Raw genomic sequence first — 17,500 nt, 5'->3', positions numbered from 1 at the left:
GCCTTGTGGCTCCCTCTGGGCCCACTGACCTTCCCACCCATGGAGACACCAGCTAGAATGAGAGGAGCATTTTGGCTAGGGACCCTGAGGATCCTCTAGTCCAGCCCCTGCAGTGCAAGCATAGGCAGCTGTCCCATACAGGGTTGGAACCTGCAACCTTGGCATTCTCAGCACCAGGCTCTAGCCAGCGGAACTCGGGGGAAGTGTCAGCTTCGCCTTTGAGCCAGTGCCAGCGACTGGGCTCAGCCTCTTCAGCCCCGACTGGGCCAAGCGAGCTGGAAAAGCTCTCCCAGAGACCTTCCACTGCAGGGAGCAGGTCTGAGTGCTGTGGACTCACAACCTAGAGCTGTGAGCACCAAACTCAGTTCCAAAAGTCAGCAGAGTATGAACCACACAAACGGCAGCTCTGAAGTATAACTTCTTTTATTCTCTACAGCTACTGCATAAACTAACTAAAGACTAATCGGAGACGCTGGGCTGCATGAGTGTTACAGCTGCTTGAGCAGTCGCCTTATATATGTTATACAGATAACACTCAGACTCCCTTTGAAGTCAGGCTGGAGCGGAAGAAGCAATGAGCAAAATCCGCCCCCTCCTTTCTGAAACATTTGTCAGCAGATTCTTGCAATGGGAGGGGTGAAACATCCTCAGGAAGATGGTCTCTTTTGAGAAAATTCTTCAAGGAAGGTCTGCTAACCTTTGCCTTCCACAGCACCCTCTTAAGGTGGAGGGTAGAAGAACCCTTTTAAACTGCCATAAGAGCAAAATGCTGCTTTGGGGTGTTGTGCCGCTCTCCTAACACCCCATTCACAGTTTATATTCACGATTCAGGAGGGCAACTTACTTGTAGGGCAAAGACTCTGTTGAGTGTTCCTGCAGAAAAACGTCTTAATGGTAAATGAGAGGTAAGTCTTTCCCAGAGCATTTCTGAAAATACAGCTTAAAAAATATAATAATGACAACGAAAAGTGATGAACAGTTTATTATGTATGTTCTTCTGAGCTCTTCCTAGCTGCTAATTAGCAAGGCTAATGGATGCCAATACTAGTCCATCCATGCAGTTTCCTCCTTCCTTTGTTGGGAGGTGGAGCTAAGGGAAGGAGGGAGAAGGTTCTGTAGACAAGCCAAATTTGCATTTCAGAGAGACAAGATTGAGTGAATGCCCTTAGGTTTTAGATTCAGGTAGCTAGCCGTGTTGGTCTGACACAGTCAAAATATATTAAAAAAACACAATAAATTGTCCAGTAGCACCTTAGAGACCAACTAAGTCTGTTCTGGGTATGCGCTTTCGTGTGCATGCAAGGGGATCCAAGATGGCGTCGTTAGTGGTAGCTCTATTTTGTGCTCCGTGTTGATATATAGATTTATTAGTATTTATCAGCTCTTTTAAAGCTTTTTTTTTTTTCTTTTCTCTTCTCCTCTCTTTTAACCGAGCTTAGCAGTTTTAAATTATCACTCTTTTTTATTAACTGCCAAAGGCCTATTTTTATCCAAAGGAGGCTCAGCAAGCCGCCCTATCTTCACGAAGCTGGTAATTAGCAGACGGGGGAGGCCAACTACTCCTTTGGAAGGACGCCGAGCTTTTTATCTATAAAAAAAAAAAGGGAAGGAATTGAAGCTGCTATAACCCCAAGAAACACAAGGCAAGTTCAACCCGATAATTATTACAAGGGACTTTTGTTTTCTTTTTTCTGCTTCGTTATACTGCCTAGCTACTTTACTGGTTACGTCGTGAGACTGTTGAATGAGGGAGAAAGACCTAGTTGAATTTTAAACGAAACAAGGCACAGTATGGAAGCTTAAGACCAGTAATATTTTCTAACATTTTAAATGACTGATACCTCACAAGCCCCGATGTAAATTGCTGGAGAAACTAAACAGGTTGGAGAGGTTGGAGAGGTTCAGGAGGCAACTTCCATAAACTTCCATAAATCGGCACCTCTGCTACTGTTTACTCCAGCCTAGAACAAAAGATAAGCCGCCGGTAAGCAAGCACCCCCTACTATACATCCATATATACCCATATACCCACTATGGTCCTCACCAGGAAAAATTACAAGGACCAAGGAATTCTGCCTAATTCACCACAGAGGCCGATGGAACGACGAAGGAGACAAAGTAAAATTACCAGCTACTTTCCTCAAAAAGACTCGAGCAAGAGAACTCAGAATGAGAGTATCCTAGATGTAGCTATGCCTTTGCCACTCACAGTGTTGGATTGGTCAACACAGCTAAAGGACTTGCAAACAAACAACAAGAGGACAAACCATCCAACAAATCTGGCCCAAGAACTTGCCATAGCAGAGAATGCTACAAAGGCTAACACAGCCAACACACCCGATGCCAATCCTCATTTGTCACCGCTGGAACTTGGAGGTAATCTTTCAACCCATTGGTTGAAAGCCAATGACTGTGGAATAGAAATGTGGGGTGATTATCTTCAGGAGCAGATATACCAGATCTCTAAGGATCTCCTTAACGTCAAAAAATTTTTAGCGATAACAAACGGGCTGCTCCTGACCCTAGTGGATAACTTCAAACAACATGTGAGCGCTTCAGACCAGAATACAAATCCCCTAGCCAGGCCGGATCCACCACTCCCCAGCAAACCCCGGAGGAAAAAAGCTGAGCCTAAGATGAAGAAAAGCAAAAACATGAAAAACCTAAGGCGGCTTAAGACAACTCACCATACCTGTAAAAAATATTGGCAGAAGCTCTTTAACCTTCTTCCATCCCTTTCCACAAGTGGAACAAACAAATCCAACTCGAGTGCCATCAAAGAGACACGTAAAGTAGATACACCCATAAAAGAATCTAAATCAAGTTCTGAAGAATCAACACCGAGCTGGGACAAAGGAACTAATCCATCTGCAGTCATATCGCCCCAGAGTCCTCTCATGGCCAGCACAGAATCAGTAGACAGAGGTGAGCAGGCGACCCAAACTATTGAGGGGAACCACTCCTCCCAAGTTCGACAGATGTTGTGTCCCAAAAGAGAATGGAGTTTAGTCCTAATCCCACAAAAGCTTGTCTTTGCTAATTACCCTAAACCGCCTAGATTTTATGCAGGGTTGGACCGTATAGACCACTTTTTGTCCATTATAAGTGGCATTTTACCGGGGGTAGTAAAAGCAACTGACATAGCCGCTATAGAGTATCTACATCAAGATGATTGCTCGGTACGAGCATTGATTACTTTTTTAGACCATAATCTGGCCAGTTTCATTTTTAGAGCTAAAAACCTATTCAAAAAAGAAAGAATAGTCCTGTTAAGAATATTTGAAAATAGAGCACCTGCAACCTCTCTGATAGGGCCCAAGAGCATAGGAGTGGAAGTTCACAAAAGGGAAAAAACCAACCACCAAAACCATCGAAATAGAAAGCATAAGCTCCAGCAGGATCATCCCCACCAAACAGCACCAAATGAAAAAAAGGAAGCCTCACATCCAACTGGCGTCGGGCCTCTCATGTGGGATAGTGAGGACTCCGTTTGGGAGGAAGAACTCTCGCTGATAAAGCGATTCTGGTCACTGCATTCTCCAGCTCAAACTGAGATCCTGAAAAGATTTGATTTACTTCGAAGCAGACTAGAAAAAAAGGATGATCAAGGTGAGACAATGAAGGACCCTTATGTGCAGCCCATATCTCCCAAATGTCTGGTGGATAAGAAGACAGTGGGAGGCACCTTCAAATGTGTAGACGTGGAATTACAATCAGAGCCCCCTGTGATGTACAATAAAGTAAGACCAAAGCAAGGTGTGAAACCTCAAAGCTCCTGGCACAGCTATCTTAAATTGTCTCCGAATGAATTAGCTTCCCCCCCAACTCCAAAATCTAGCCCCAAATCACCAAGAAAAGAGGATCACTACACTCTCTCCAAGCAGCCAGCCTCGAAAAGAACCAACGGGTGTGTTTTTTTAGACACCAAAGAATTGCTGGACATGGTGGTGACATAGATCCAGCTCCCCGAAGGGCCCGGGGCCTAAAAGTGCTGTCTTGGAATATCGCGGGTTGGCACGCCAAGAAAAATAATCAACAATTTTTGTGTTACCTTAAGCAATTTGACATCATCTTCTTTCAGGAGACATGGCAGAATGACCCTATATTTCTTAATGGGTATAACTGCCACTACCTGCCTGCCTCTCCATCTCAAAGGGGCGGCAGATCTAGTGGTGGCCTAGCTTGCTTCATTTCCACGGAGCTAGCGCACTCTCTAACAGCCCTACCCAGCTGCAATTCCTTAGCAACAGCCGCTCTACTTAGCTTCAAGAGAACTATTCTCTTGCTGGTCAATGTCTATATTCCCCCAGGCCAAAAAAAACCCGTTGTTAAGGCTACATGGGCTGAGCTAGAGGCGTTTTTAGAGCCTCTCGAATCTACTTACCCGTCTGCCCTGACTATTGTGTGTGGAGACTTCAACGCTCGTATAGATACTTCTTCAGATACACTGAAACAGAAGTCACCAGACCCTTCTATATAGTGAGAGGGTGGGGTGGAGTTTTTCTGTCTCATTACATATGCTGATCCAGGGATAGGCAACCTCAGCCCACCAGATGTTTTGGGACTACAACTTCCATCATCCCTAGCTAACAGGACCAGTGGTCAGGGATGATGGCAGTTGTAGTCCCAAAACATCTGGAGGGCCGAGGTTGCCTATGCCTGTGCTAATCATCTGCATGCTACCCCTTGCTTTTTCTTGTAGGACTAATTGCAGTTGTTAACAGTTGCCAACAGGTTTACCATACCCATTGAGTCTATCGCCCATCTCCTACTACCCTTCTGAGAAAAACCCCACCCCACCCTCCCACTATATAGACGGGTCTGGTGACTTCTGTTTCAGTGTATCTGAAGAAGTGTGCATGCACACAAAAGCTTATACCCAGAACAAACTTAGTTGGTGCTACTGGACTTTTTATTTTTTTTATATTTCGACTGCCCTTATGTTTGTTCAGGTTAACTGCAGAATTCTGCCCCCCCCCCCTTTTAGATTCAAGCAAGGAGGCAAGCTCCCTTTGACAACAGAGTTGTTAGGTGTAGCAGGAACCCCCCCACCCCAATCATTCTGTTTGCACAAACTTCACACACACTACATACGCCACATTTCTGTTATAAATTCATAGAAAATCAACCATACATCGGATTTGCACTGTTCCATTTTTTACTCCATGTGACAAGGACTATCAAAGGGGGGTGCTTGGTTTCTGGTCAGCCATAATCCCTTCACCATCCCAGCACATCCACAGGAGCCCTGCCCAGTTGCTATGTCAACCCTGATAATCCCAGACAGAAGACAATCAAAATCACAAAGAACAGTGGATTCACCACAGGCTGAAACAAAGGACAATGATCAGATCTTCCCTCTGGGGGCAGGAAACTGCAAACTCCCCATTGTCACCTGGAAAGTACTCATGGGGAGGGGGAAAGGAGGAACCAGCTGGGTGACAGGACACTCAGGTTACCACCACAACTCCTCCCTCAACCCCTCCTTTCTGTAATGTATGCATGATGTCAACCCTTTCTGTAACGTATGCATGATGTCAACCCCTCCTTTCTGAAATGTATGCATGATGTTTCTGGGGGTGGGCTTGAGTTAGAGGAGGGGAATTTCAAAAGTTTTTATAAGGTCTTGCAGCCCATTGTTCTGGGTCTTTCCTCTCTCCTGCAAGTGAAGGGAATACCCTGTTGCAACAGGCTCTCCCAGCTATCTGCCGTCAACAGGCTCTCCCAGCTATCTGCCTATCTCCCATTCCCACCACCCTTCTGAGTAACACCCCTCCCCACCTTCTCACTATATAGAAGGATCTGGCAACTTCTGTTTCAGTGTATCTGAAGAAGTGTGCATGCACACGAAAGCTCATACCAAGAACTAACTTAGTTGGTCTTTAAGGTGCTACTGGAAGGAATTTTTTTATTTTGACTATGGCAGACCAACACGGCTACCTATCTACTCCTGTTGCAACAGTTCAATAAAGGCCAAGCCTACAGGCTGCTGTTTTGCTCCAAGTTATCCTGGTTGGTGTCTTTGTTTTTGTCCAAGAGAGCCCTCAGATTTTTCCGTTAACATAGGCTTCCGCCAGGCAGCAAAAGCTTACCAACACTACCCCCACCTTCTGTTGCTTTTTCAAATATGCACTTTGCTCAACGGTCCTTGCTATTAATCCATTTTTCTCTCTCCTTGGCTACTCTGCTTCAGGAGTGGGTAGAAAAACCCAACGCAAAACATGGTGACAAATTATAATGCTAAATATTCTTTTCCTGTACCTCAGTGCCTTATTCTTTCAACTTCTTGTCCACTTTATTTGGCTAACAAATAGGTTTCAACCTGTAAACAAGTGATTTGCTCTACAATTGGACCATTCCTTTTTTCTTTTTCTGTCCACCCCTTCTTTGCCTGCCTGCTTGGATGCATCCATGTATGGGCTCATTGATTCTTCTGCTATTTAGTGCCTGTGATGTTTAAAAGCAATAAGCACACTGAGAGTTTATAAAAACTATAAGGTATCACTAAAAGCATGTAATGCCTCTATGCTCTAAAATAAATGTAAACCAAATGATGAGCCAAAATGCTAAGAAAAATGGCAGGAAGGTTCATTAGCTGGTTAAAGGCAGTTGGGGAAACTAAACTTCCCTGTCCCTTTTTCTTTCTTTTTTTACGTTTTCCAATATTGCAGATTTGCTCCAAATTGCAGTAAAAAATAGTAAGATGGGGAAAACATGCACGTGTTCCTCCAACCTAGGAAACCTGATGTCTGTTGTGGACATGTGCAGAGGTATTCATTCAACTGTCCAGCACACCAGGAGGGCCAACGTGAATAAAGTAGTGAGGGGCACAGGTAAGCCCCGCCATGCAATGCCCTCAAATATTTTATGGGGGGGTGAAGGTACCTTGACCCTTAGGAGTTGGCTCTTATGCGACCCATACACCTGTGGATCGTTCCTATTTTTAAATAATCTACCTGCACTTCTGGCACCAGAGCACAGTTTGTCTCCTTTGGGGGGTTCTGAGGTGCCCTCCAGCCAAGCACTCGGCACACAAGGGGCTTTCCTGGGGGAAGCAGAGCCCTTTGCCGCAAGGCAACTTCGCTGTGTTTGTCCAAAGCAGCAGCTCCTGTGCTTGTCTTGCGTAAAAGAGCCTTTGAGAGCCACTCAGGCTGATAAAGCAGGAGGTCAGCATTCTAAACAGGGCCTGATCCACTAGAAGTCCTGCTCTCAGGCTCCAGGGCAACCGTGCAGGGCACACCCTTGGTCAGGATTTCGTCCCCGTCCCCCCGTGGGGTTGGGCTTCTAGGGCTCACCTGGCCTGCCTTCCAGAGGCTGCAGCTGCTGCTTCCCTAAGCATTGTGGGAAATGGCCCCTGCTGGGAAACAGGACTCTGCCCCACCCCCCAGCTCTTGCCTTGTCTGTCTTAACAGTGACAGATCTTGCAGTTGCAGCTGGGGGCAGTTCTGGATTCCTCTCGTGATTGCAGCACTGATACCAGGCCAGAGAAACCAGAAGGGCGACATGGCAGGATCCAGCCGCTGCACGAAGGCCACAGAACCCTCTTCCCCATAAGCGCCTCAGAGCAGAGGCTGAAGAGGGCAGCTGAGGGGCTATCGCATCCATGAGGGGCTGCCATCACGAAAGGGGCTGCTAAGTGCAGTTCAGACTCCAGCAGGAGACGCCTGTTTTCAGTATGGCTCACCTATAAGTCTTTGACATATCTTAGAAACCTGAAAAATGTTCTCCACACCCCACCCCACCCCACCCCGGGTTTATACCTGTTGCAGACTTTGGCTTTGCAGCTTCAAAAGCAAAAGAGAAAAACAAGACTGGTATTGTTACAAGTGATATTGACCTCTATTACTCCTCTGTCTTCTCCTAATTAAATTTGTATATCATCCTTCATCTGAAAACCACAAGACAGTTAACAATGTAAAACCCTCAAAGTACATAATAGAAACAAGAACAAAAACAAAACAGTAATTCTCCTGCTCCCGTCCAAAAAACACATTTAAAAGCACATTGACTGCTAATCAGCCAAAGGTCTGGTTGCATAGGAACATTTTTGCCTGGGTCTCTGGGCAGACACAATGATGCTAAGCTTGCAATTCAGAATCCTTGTACTGACGTTTGTGCAGATTTTCAAAGGCTCTAAAAACAAGTTTAAAGTGAATCACACTGTCTCTCAGGGACCCACTTTCTGGGGGCCTCCAATGCAAAGCTCAGTGAGCCCATTCAGAATACCTTTCCATTATTTGATATTAAGCTGGAGCTTATTAAGAAGGTCTGTCAGAAGTGTCCAGAATAGAAGTAGACCTCCATCTTGAACGCAGGTCAGCTGACAGAGTTAAACTATGGAACTCATTTCCAGAAGAGGCGGAGATGGCCACCCGCTTGAATGGCTTTGAAAGAGAACGAGACAAATCCATGGAGGAGGAGGAATGGCCGAGAGGCCATGGATGGCTCCTAGCCAGGATGTCTATGCTCTGCCTCCTGGTCAGAAGCAGCAATACTTCTGAATCCCATTTGCTGGAAACTACTGGAGGGGAGAATTGCTCTTGTGCTCAAATCCTGCTTGACGGTTTTCCACAGGCATCTGCTTGGCCACTAGACTAGAAAGGGTCATTTGCCTGGTCCAGCAGGCTCTTCTCAAGAACATCATGTGGAATTATCTGCTTCAGTGTCCACACTTGGGTAGGATGTGATTTTATGTTGATATCCCCCACTATCAACCCGCATCAGATTATTCATAGACTGGGGAAACCCCAATTAATTGGGAGGAAAGTTCAGGTTGTCACTTGGATGAGGGTGACATCATGGGGACAATGCAAAAGCCCTGAACCCGTGAAGTGCATTGAATCCCCTTGGACCTGCACCCCCAGACAGCGAGCAAGCAGCTCCTCCCCCTCCCACCACCTCTGGTTGGTCAGTCGCTGTGGCTCCCTGGGCAAGCAGATGGCCAGCTGTTCTGGAAGGAAAAGCAGATTTGCTGTATGATGAAATATGCTGTGTCTCATTCCTGGCCGCCTTAAAACAACCCAAAATTCAGAGTGGGACAGACTGCAGGAGACAGAAAAGACGCTGCAGCAGTGTGAAAGAGAAGCAGGGACACCCCAAAGCAGGGAGCTGGGGCTGGGGCTTGTGGGTTCCAGGGAGGTGCCTGGTGGGCCTTTGGGGGGGTGCTGCACGCTGGGCCCCCCTTGCTGTGAGCCTGCAGGAACCTTCTCATGGATCCGGACGTGCCAGGAGAGTCCTGCGTTTTGGAGGCTCTGTGGGTGGCTGCGTGTGCCTGCATCTGCCTTGGCTTTCCTTCAAGGGCCTCCCACACACCTCCAGCGGTGACCTTTGGGCACAGAAGGTTGCAGTTGTTATCTTGAAGACCAACAGAAGGCGATTGGCTAGCAATCCAGCCCCACCTTCATCTGAGCAGTTTTGCATATTTTGGACTGTAATAAACAGCTTCCCTGCGTCCTGCAATCTGGTGAGGTGCAGTTTTTGGTCATGGAGACTTGGGGGGCCCCTGGCATATTTCTCCTGATATGCGCTGCTTGCCTCTTCTTCCTCTCAGTCCGGAGGAAGGCGCCTGGCCGCCAGAGGCTCCCTCCAGGCCCCCAGCCCCTGCCCTGGGTGGGGAACATCCTGCAGCTGGACACCAAGGACTTCCCCGGATCTTTGGAGAAGGTAAGCCAGGATGCAGTACGGGCCGGTGGGGGCTGGCAGGCTAGCCTGGCATGGAGCCCCACGGCAAGATGGGACCTGTGCCAGCCCAGGCCTGCCCAGCAAGAGGCCTGAGTAGTTCACCCTCTTGGTCTTCACAGTCAGGAGGCCCCAGATGTTTGCAGACTGAGATGCACTTTGCAATGTGAGGGTTCCCAGGAGGGCTGCTTTGGAGCAAGGGGGGACCGCATCCTGCAGCATGCCTCTGCCGCCCTGTCTCAAGGAGACACACGTGGTGGTGAGGCTGCAGGACACACTGGGGCCCAACAAGGGCAGCCCTGCCCTTCTCAGCTGCCCAGAGGCACCACCCAGGAGCTCCTCCTTGCAGCAGCACCAAATGGCTGCAGAAACCGCCAGCGAAGGAGACTCTGCCCAGGTAGGTGCGCCGAAGGCCCCTGGCTCAAAATAAGCAGCCCTCTTCTTTTTTTAATATATTTTTATTTGATTTTAAACATACAACAAAAAACAATTCAAGATCCAACTATCAAGATTACTCTGAATTTCCTGACTTCCCCACATCCCTTCCATGGGTCCTAATGATAATATTTACAACTGCATATCAATACTTATCCAAATTTTTATCCTTCCAAATTATCCATACTTTCCATTACTTTACAAATGTGTTTAAAATCCTCCTAATGTTTTAACCTGCTTACAATGGTCTCGTAAATAAATTATGAACTTTCCCCATTCTTTTGTGAAGTTCTGGTCTTCTTGATTTCTGAACTTCCCAGTTAATTTTGCCATTTCAGCATAGTCCATCAGCTTGTTTTGCCACAATAAGTGGCCCTCTTCTACTGCTCCCAGCGAGGAGCCCAGAAGGGCACACCCCTCGGCGGTGGAGGCTGGGCCGGGGCTCTTGGGGTGCAGCCTGAGGGGCCCCCCGAGAGGTCAGCCTGGACTTGCGCAAAGGAAGCCTGCCCCCCTCCCTTCTCTTCTCACAGCTCAGCCAGAGGTACGGGCCCATCTTCACCATCCACCTGGGCTCTCAACGGGTCGTGGTGCTCTATGGGCACGAAGTGGCGCAGGAGGCCTTGCTGGCCCAGGGAGACTCCTTTGGGGCCAGAGGAAGCAACCCCATTCTGGCTAAAACAGCCAATGGAACAGGTTGGTTTCTGGAAGAGCTGCACGCCAGCACATGCCCAGCCTCCAGCCCCTTAGGCAGAGCCCACAGGGGGTTGTCAAAAGTATTTATGGGCTGCTTTCTAAGGTGTGGCTTATGCAAGGCAGTGAACGCAACACAGGAATGCCCCCCTCCCCGCGCCACCCTTTAGGTCTCTGCTGGGCATTTGACAGACTAAGGTCCACAGCTCCCCTTCATGGGGGGGGGGGGGTTGGTTAAGGTCCAGAGGCCAGGAACTGAGGAAAAGTAAGTAAGTATTGGGGGAGCTCCTTGTTCCAAGTAGTTCTCTGTTTTGGGTGACCCTCCCCATCCCCGTTCCTGCTCTCTTTTCCCGCAGAAATACAGATCCAAGTCTGTGGCATCAGAAAGGCAGATTGTTTTCCCCTATGCAATGAGGCCGAATCCTGTACATGCCCCATTCGCCTTCTCTCTAATTGCCCTATTGAGCTTCCTTGGCTCCTGTGGTGTGTGAGAGACAGACAGACAAATTCCACCCTCTGCTGCTCAGCTCACGGCAGAGGGACAGCGCAGCCCTGCGGTGGGGGGAAGCATCCTGGCCCCACAAGGCCCCTTTGCCCCTCATGCATTGCCTTCCTCTCTGCGTGTCCTCAGGAATTGGCTTCAGCAACGGGGAGACGTGGAGGCAGCTGCGGCAGTTTGCTGTTGCCACCTTGGGCAGCTTGGAGGTGGGGAAAAGGAGCTTTGAGGAGAGGATCCAGGAGGAGGCGAGTTTCCTGGTGGAGAGACTCAGAAACACAAATGGTAAGGAGGCCTCTTTTCCTCACCTCCAGACCACACAGGGCTACGGGCTCCTCAACAGACTTCTTTTATTCCAAGTAGCAAATGGCTGGTGGCTCATAGAATCATAGAACTGTGAAGTTGGGAGGGACCCAAAGGTCTTCTAGTCCAACCACCTTCAAGATGCCAGACTGCTCTTTAATTTTTTGCTCCACAGGATAGATCCGGATCAGGACTGGCCTTGTGGGCAGAAGAACTCAAGGGCCTGCTGGATCAGGCCAAGGGGAGCCCATCTAGGCCAGACTCCTGTGCTCACAGGGGCCAAGCAGATACCCATCAGAGGCAGTTTTAGGGTAGCGTGAGACACCCTGCAGGGGGACCAAAACAAGGCTGTAGAACAGAGCGGGGGGGGGGGGCTGGATTGTAGTGTTGCATAGTCGTGAAAGCCCAAAGTCCGCCACTGCCCCATGGGAAACCCCCAAGCAGGATCTGAGAGCAAAAACAGTCCCTCTTGTGGGTTTGAGAATCATTGCTAACTCTGGCTGTGGAAGCAGAGCAGAGTCCACATGGCCAGAAGCCATCCTTAGTCCTCCCTTGGGTCTGGAGAAGGGCCCTGACCCTTCCTGGCCTTGGAGGGGAGCCTGACCGGATGCAGCCGGGATCTCCCCACGGCCTCGAAATGATGCCCCTGTTTGTGCCCTGGCAGGAAGGCCCTTCGACCCATCTCGCTTCCTCAGCCAGGCAACTGCCAACATCCTCTGCTCAGTTTCCTTTGGCAGTCGTTTTGACTATGAAGACGAGGAGTTCCTGGGATTCATCCGCCTGGTTCAAGAAAATGCCCTTCTCCAGTCCAGCCCAATGACAAAGGTGAGCACACAGGAAGCGGGGGGGGGGGGATTCTGTTCCAGCCATTCAGCCACTGGGGGGGGGGGAGCGATGCTCTGTATAGGATGTGCAGGGAGGGCAGAAGATGGCCAAGGTTCCTTTCTTCCTGTGGGGCAAGAAGTGACCCATCACGCAATCTATGCCTGAGGCAGCATGGGGGCCCTTCTGTGATGGTGCCCCCCGCCAGCACTTCCTGACTCTGCTCTGTGTCTGCTCCTGCCGCTCCCATCTCCCTCTGCCAAGAGGCACAGAGAGAAGACACGCTCCCTTTCAGACTGCACCCAGGGCATCCCCACTGCCGACTGGGGAAGCCACAATCCAGATCTATCCTGTATCTACCCTATGAAATGCTGCATTTTGATGTCTTTCTCCCCTAAATCAGCTTCGATCAGAATTGAGAAAAAACAGGTAATGTGCACACAGCCACACAGTTGGGGTCCTTTGTGGAAAACTCCCTAAAATGCCTGCACCGTCTCACCGAAAAGGCAGCCCCTGCTCCCATCAGCCGGGCCCTTCCAATTCCCCTTGCCCACCAGGTGAGGGGAGCAGATGGGGCTGGCTAGGGCGGGTCCCCAGCAGTGGGTGTGGGGCTGGAGAGGTCAGCTTTCCCCCTTCACAGAGACGGGTCCCAAGTTCGTGAACCAAGGGCTGAACAGGGGGGAGCAGCTCCAACCCGCTTGCTCCCCTTAAGCCGCTCAGACGCTGGACCCCGGCTGACCAAGGAGTGGGTCAGAGTGCCTGCCCCCCACCTGCCAACTCACCCCTGGGCTGCAGCATGCAAGGTAGCCTGCAAGAACAGAGAGCTGAGCTATGAACATCCAGAGGAGGAGGAAGAGGTTGCGGGGGTGGGGTGGGCAGAGCAGCACCATCTCCTGTGTAAACGCTATGCACTACCCTGGAGGGTGAGGGGGGAGGTTGGCTGGCTGGTTTCCAGTTTAAGATTTTGGAAAAGGCTGCCTGATGTGAGCAGTTATTGGGCTACTCAGGTCAAGCTGAACATAGGGCAGGCAGACTGGAAATGCCATTTGAATGGTAAGAAATGCTCCTTTCTATGGCCAGGCAACTATAGAATCCCAGAACTGTAGGTTGGAAGGGACCCAAAGGGCATCTACTCCAACCCCCTGCAAGGCAGGAATCACATGGTGAGTTTTACCTCCTGCTCTTCACAGCTGTACAATATTTTCCCGACAATCCTGGAATACTTCCCTGGATCTCACAAGAAGATATTTAAAAATACAGAGGAGTTAAAGCGTTTCATCTCAAGGCGGGTGAGAAGACACCAGGAGACAACGAAGCCCAGCCAGCCTCAGGACTTCATTGATGCCTTTCTCGTCCAGATGGAGCAGGTGGGGGCGTGTCACCTGCCTCCTTGGCTGTCCTGTCTGCAGTGATCCCTGGGCCACCCTGCTCAGAAGCTGATCCGCTGTCTCACTGGGTCTCACTATGGCGGCCATCCGAGGGCAGGTGCCATGCGCCATGTGGTGCATGTGGTACTGTGCCACCCCTGGCTGTGTGCTCAGCAGAGCCTCTCTGCCACGTTTCCAGACTGGAGGTGGCAGGGAAACGTGTCTGTATGAAAGGGGGCAGCAGGGCACATTTTTTGCTCTGGAAGCCCACATCCAGGGTCAAAGCACCCCCTGTTCCCACCTTATGCTAGGCCATGGCAGCAGGGGCAGAGGGAGGGGGCACAAAAGGCTTTGTTCTGCTTCTCATTGCACCCCCTTCCCCCCAGCTTTACGCAGGAGGTCAGGAGGGAGTGGGGGGTGGCTTGGGTAGTGGGTGGGTGGGTGTGCTGAGGAGAGGGATCCTGGAAGGTGGCAGGTTGGGGAAGTCCTCTCCCCTCACACAGGATGAGAGGAAGAGTTTTCCAGGACTGGGACTTATCTCTGCATTGCAGACATGACAGACAGGCCCAGCCCCAGATCCTTGGGAGGTGTTTGTGGTGGAATTCTGTAATGGCAGAGTTACTTTGGGCAAATAATGTGCTTTGTGCATCTGTCGTCTCTTCCAACCTCCCTACAGGAGAAGCAGAACAGTGGGTCAGTGTTTGATCTTCAAGGTTTGGTGAGGAGCATCTTAGACCTTTTCATTGGAGGAGCAGAATCCACCAGCCTCACCCTGAGTTACGCCCTCCTGACTCTCATGAAGCACCCAGAGGTCAAAGGTAGGCAGCACCCTGACAGAAGTGGGGGGCTTCTAGTTGGGAGACTGAGGAGCTTGGAAAAGAAGGGGGCAGAGAAGAGGGGCAGGAACAGAAAACAAAGCAAAAATAATAATAATCAAATCACACTCACAAAAATCTCACTCTTACTACATCTCATCTATTTTTACCTTAGAGAAAGTTCATCAAGAAATTGATACTGTGATTGGCTCATCACGAAGTCCTTGCATGGCGGATCTGGGAAAGATGCCCTACACAGATGCTGTGATCCATGAGATCCATCGAACCCTGGTGCTTGTGCCACTGAATCTGCCACATGAAACCACAAAGGACACTCTCTTCAGGCAATACTTCATCCCCAAGGTCAGTTTCTGGCCTCCCAGGTGGTCTCTAAAATGGCCACAAAGAAACCTGTGTGCAGTTTCCTTTCATCCACAGCAGACACTGTGGAGCCTTCTGGGTGTTGGTTATAGTGGAGGAGCAGATTTGAAAGCTGGGCAGGACACACTCAAGGGCTTTCCAAACACACAGCACCAGAAATGTGCAGCCGGCACTTTGCACGTGAATCAAGGCCACCCTGCCAAGTAGTCCCCTCCGTGCAAGCCTGAGACTCCTGAGGTGCACAGGAGCACCCAGAAGGGAGGCCAGGGCTGGGGGGGGGAGTACGGTAAGCCATTTCTCCATCAGGCACCTGGTCCCCAGGGGAGGTTACTGAGGGCTGCCCCACCTGAGCCAGGCAGGGGGTGACCCCAGACCTCAAGGGCCTTGTCTGCGATTGCACCTGCAGGGCAGAACCCTCTGCTTCCTTCTCTTTTGGAGAAGAACCTCTTGAGCCCAGGAGGGTCTCCTCTCTTTGTCCCCCCACCAGGGCACCACAGTCTTCCCTGCTCTGAAGCCTTCGCTGCACGACAGCAGAGAATTCCCCAACCCACTGCAGTTTGATCCTGGGCATTTCCTGGATGATAACGGAGGCCTGAAGGAGAGCAAATTCTTCATCCCACTTTCCGTAGGTAAATAGATGAATCCTCATTTTACAGCTGAAAGGAATCTTGCAGCCAAACAGGTTCTCCTACGCCTCATCCTAATTCCAATGCGTGGCTGGAGTCTCTGGCTGCTTGGAGGTGGGGGGGGGGTCACAGACAGCCGTAGATTTTGTGCCCACAGCGTGGAAGAGCTGCTCTGCCTCCCCCCCCCCGGCAATTTAGCATCTCATTTGGTCCCTCTTCCTGCCATCCCAGCCGGTGTGGCTTTGCTGTTCCAAGGATGCAGCCAGGAAGGCACTGCCAGGGCTCACCTCCCTTTCTGCTTGCAGGCCAGCGGGCCTGTATTGGCAAGAAGCTGGTGGACATGACCATCTTTGTGACCTTGACATCCATCCTGCAACACTTTGACCTGGTCCCTCTTGTGGCTCCTGAGGACCTCGATGCCTCGCCAGCACCAGCATTCCTGACAATGGCCCCCAAAGCCTACCGGCTCCGCGTTGCCCCTCGCTGAAGGGTGGGAAGGTGGCCCCCCACACGGCTGCCACAGCCATGGCTGAGTGGCATGTTCTGTTTTTATTGTAACCTGCCTCTGGAAGGGTTCTCGAAAGCCGGGAGGGGGGTGAATTGTTGGAGATTGGTAAATATATTACAACAAAGGGCAAAGAGAAAAACGGGTGGTGGGTGGAAAGGATGAAGGAAATTTAAGGTTTATAACTCATGGCACAAAAAGCTGTTCTATGCACAGGTTTTACATTTGCCAAGACTGAGCTGAGACACTGACGCTGCAATGTGGGGAAACTGCAGGAAGGCAACAAAACCTCTGCTGGGCCACTGAGAGAAGAGGCGGGTGTGGGGCTGGGTGTTCCCCTTTGGCCTCTGCAGGCGGCTGCTCTTCCAGGAAGCAGCTGGTGGCAGGTCACTTTGGGCTGAGCAAGTTAAAGCAACTAACAGATTCAATAAACCGTAGTAATTGTGTACCCCTTGGTTCTTCCACATGTATGTTCCACCCTCCCCCAGAGACACCTGCCTGGCCGCCCCACATCACCTCTTTCCCCCCACTGGTCCCAGGGCCCCATCTGGTTGCAGCTGAGGCTGGGGCAGAGGGAGCCAGGCATGGGGGAAGGAGAGGAGCATCAGCCAACCCCAGGATCCGCCTCACCCTACCCCACCCCTCAACCTCCTGCACAGAGGGGGGGGGCAGTCTGCGGAAATGTCCATGAAGAAGCCACCAGCTCCCAGGGGCAGTGTTGCATGCAGCCCCCTGCACCCACGGGGGAAGGAGGGGGGATAGCTCCCCCCCTTCTGCTGATTCTTGGGGGTCTCAGCCCAGTTGTTACCGGAAAAATCCAAGGGCTCCCTTGGATAAAAGTAAAGACACCAACCGGAGTAACTTGGAGCAAATCAGCAGCCTGTAGGCCTGGTCTTTATTGAAGACTGTCGCGACAGGACTCCCACCGCCCACAAGGTGAAGCAAAATGGAAGCCCCGAACAAAAGAAGACCCCAACTTTTATTAGCTTCTAATCCCCTAAGTTACACCCCTAGAAATACATCATAACTACATCATGACTACATTAAAAACAGGAGGGGTCAGGGGAGGGGTTGCACAGGTAACCTGAGTATCATGACACCTGGCCGGTGCCCCTTCTTCCCCTCCCCATGAGTCATTTTCAGAAGACAAAAGGGTAGGCACAGTTTCCTGCCCCCTGAGGGGGAATCCGATCACTGTCCTTTTGTCATAGTCCGTGTTGAATCCACTCGTGCATGCAGCCCGTTGTGTTCTTGATAGTCTTGTGTCTGAGCCCATCAAGATGACTATCAAGGTTGCCATGCCAACTGGGTAGGGGTGCAGAGTACGTGTCTTCTCTTTTAAGGGATTATGGCTGACCAGTGCCAAGCCACCCCCCTTTGAT

General features: G+C 50.4%; 1 protein-coding gene across 4 annotated transcripts; it reads left to right on the top strand.

Annotated features, from left to right (window-relative positions):
• Positions 1 to 110: 110 nt before the first annotated feature.
• Positions 111 to 16,566, top strand: LOC310712393 (cytochrome P450 2H1-like). Of its 4 annotated transcripts, none has more exons than XM_083515405.1 (11): positions 111 to 905; positions 6,672 to 6,833; positions 8,172 to 9,663; positions 10,644 to 10,806; positions 11,435 to 11,584; positions 12,267 to 12,427; positions 13,615 to 13,791; positions 14,468 to 14,609; positions 14,782 to 14,969; positions 15,475 to 15,616; positions 15,919 to 16,566. In XM_083515405.1, the coding sequence occupies exons 3-11, from the start codon at positions 9,484 to 9,486 to the stop codon at positions 16,098 to 16,100; spliced, it is 1,485 nt and encodes a 494-aa protein (XP_083371531.1). In that variant the 5' UTR covers positions 111 to 905; positions 6,672 to 6,833; positions 8,172 to 9,483; the 3' UTR covers positions 16,101 to 16,566. The 4 variants fall into 4 exon arrangements, with proteins under 4 accessions (XP_083371531.1, XP_083371530.1, XP_083371529.1 ...); XM_083515404.1 differs by lacking the exon at positions 111 to 905 and adding an exon at positions 4,442 to 5,031 and having other exon boundaries at positions 6,067 to 6,833; positions 8,316 to 9,663; XM_083515403.1 differs by lacking the exon at positions 111 to 905 and adding an exon at positions 4,442 to 5,031 and having other exon boundaries at positions 6,067 to 6,833.
• Positions 16,567 to 17,500: the final 934 nt, after the last annotated feature.

Source organism: Podarcis liolepis (assembly GCF_965112155.1).
Source record: "Podarcis liolepis genome assembly, chromosome: 1".
Classification (NCBI taxonomy): domain Eukaryota; kingdom Metazoa; phylum Chordata; class Lepidosauria; order Squamata; family Lacertidae; genus Podarcis; species Podarcis liolepis.
This window is presented reverse-complemented; position numbering and strand designations above follow the sequence as displayed.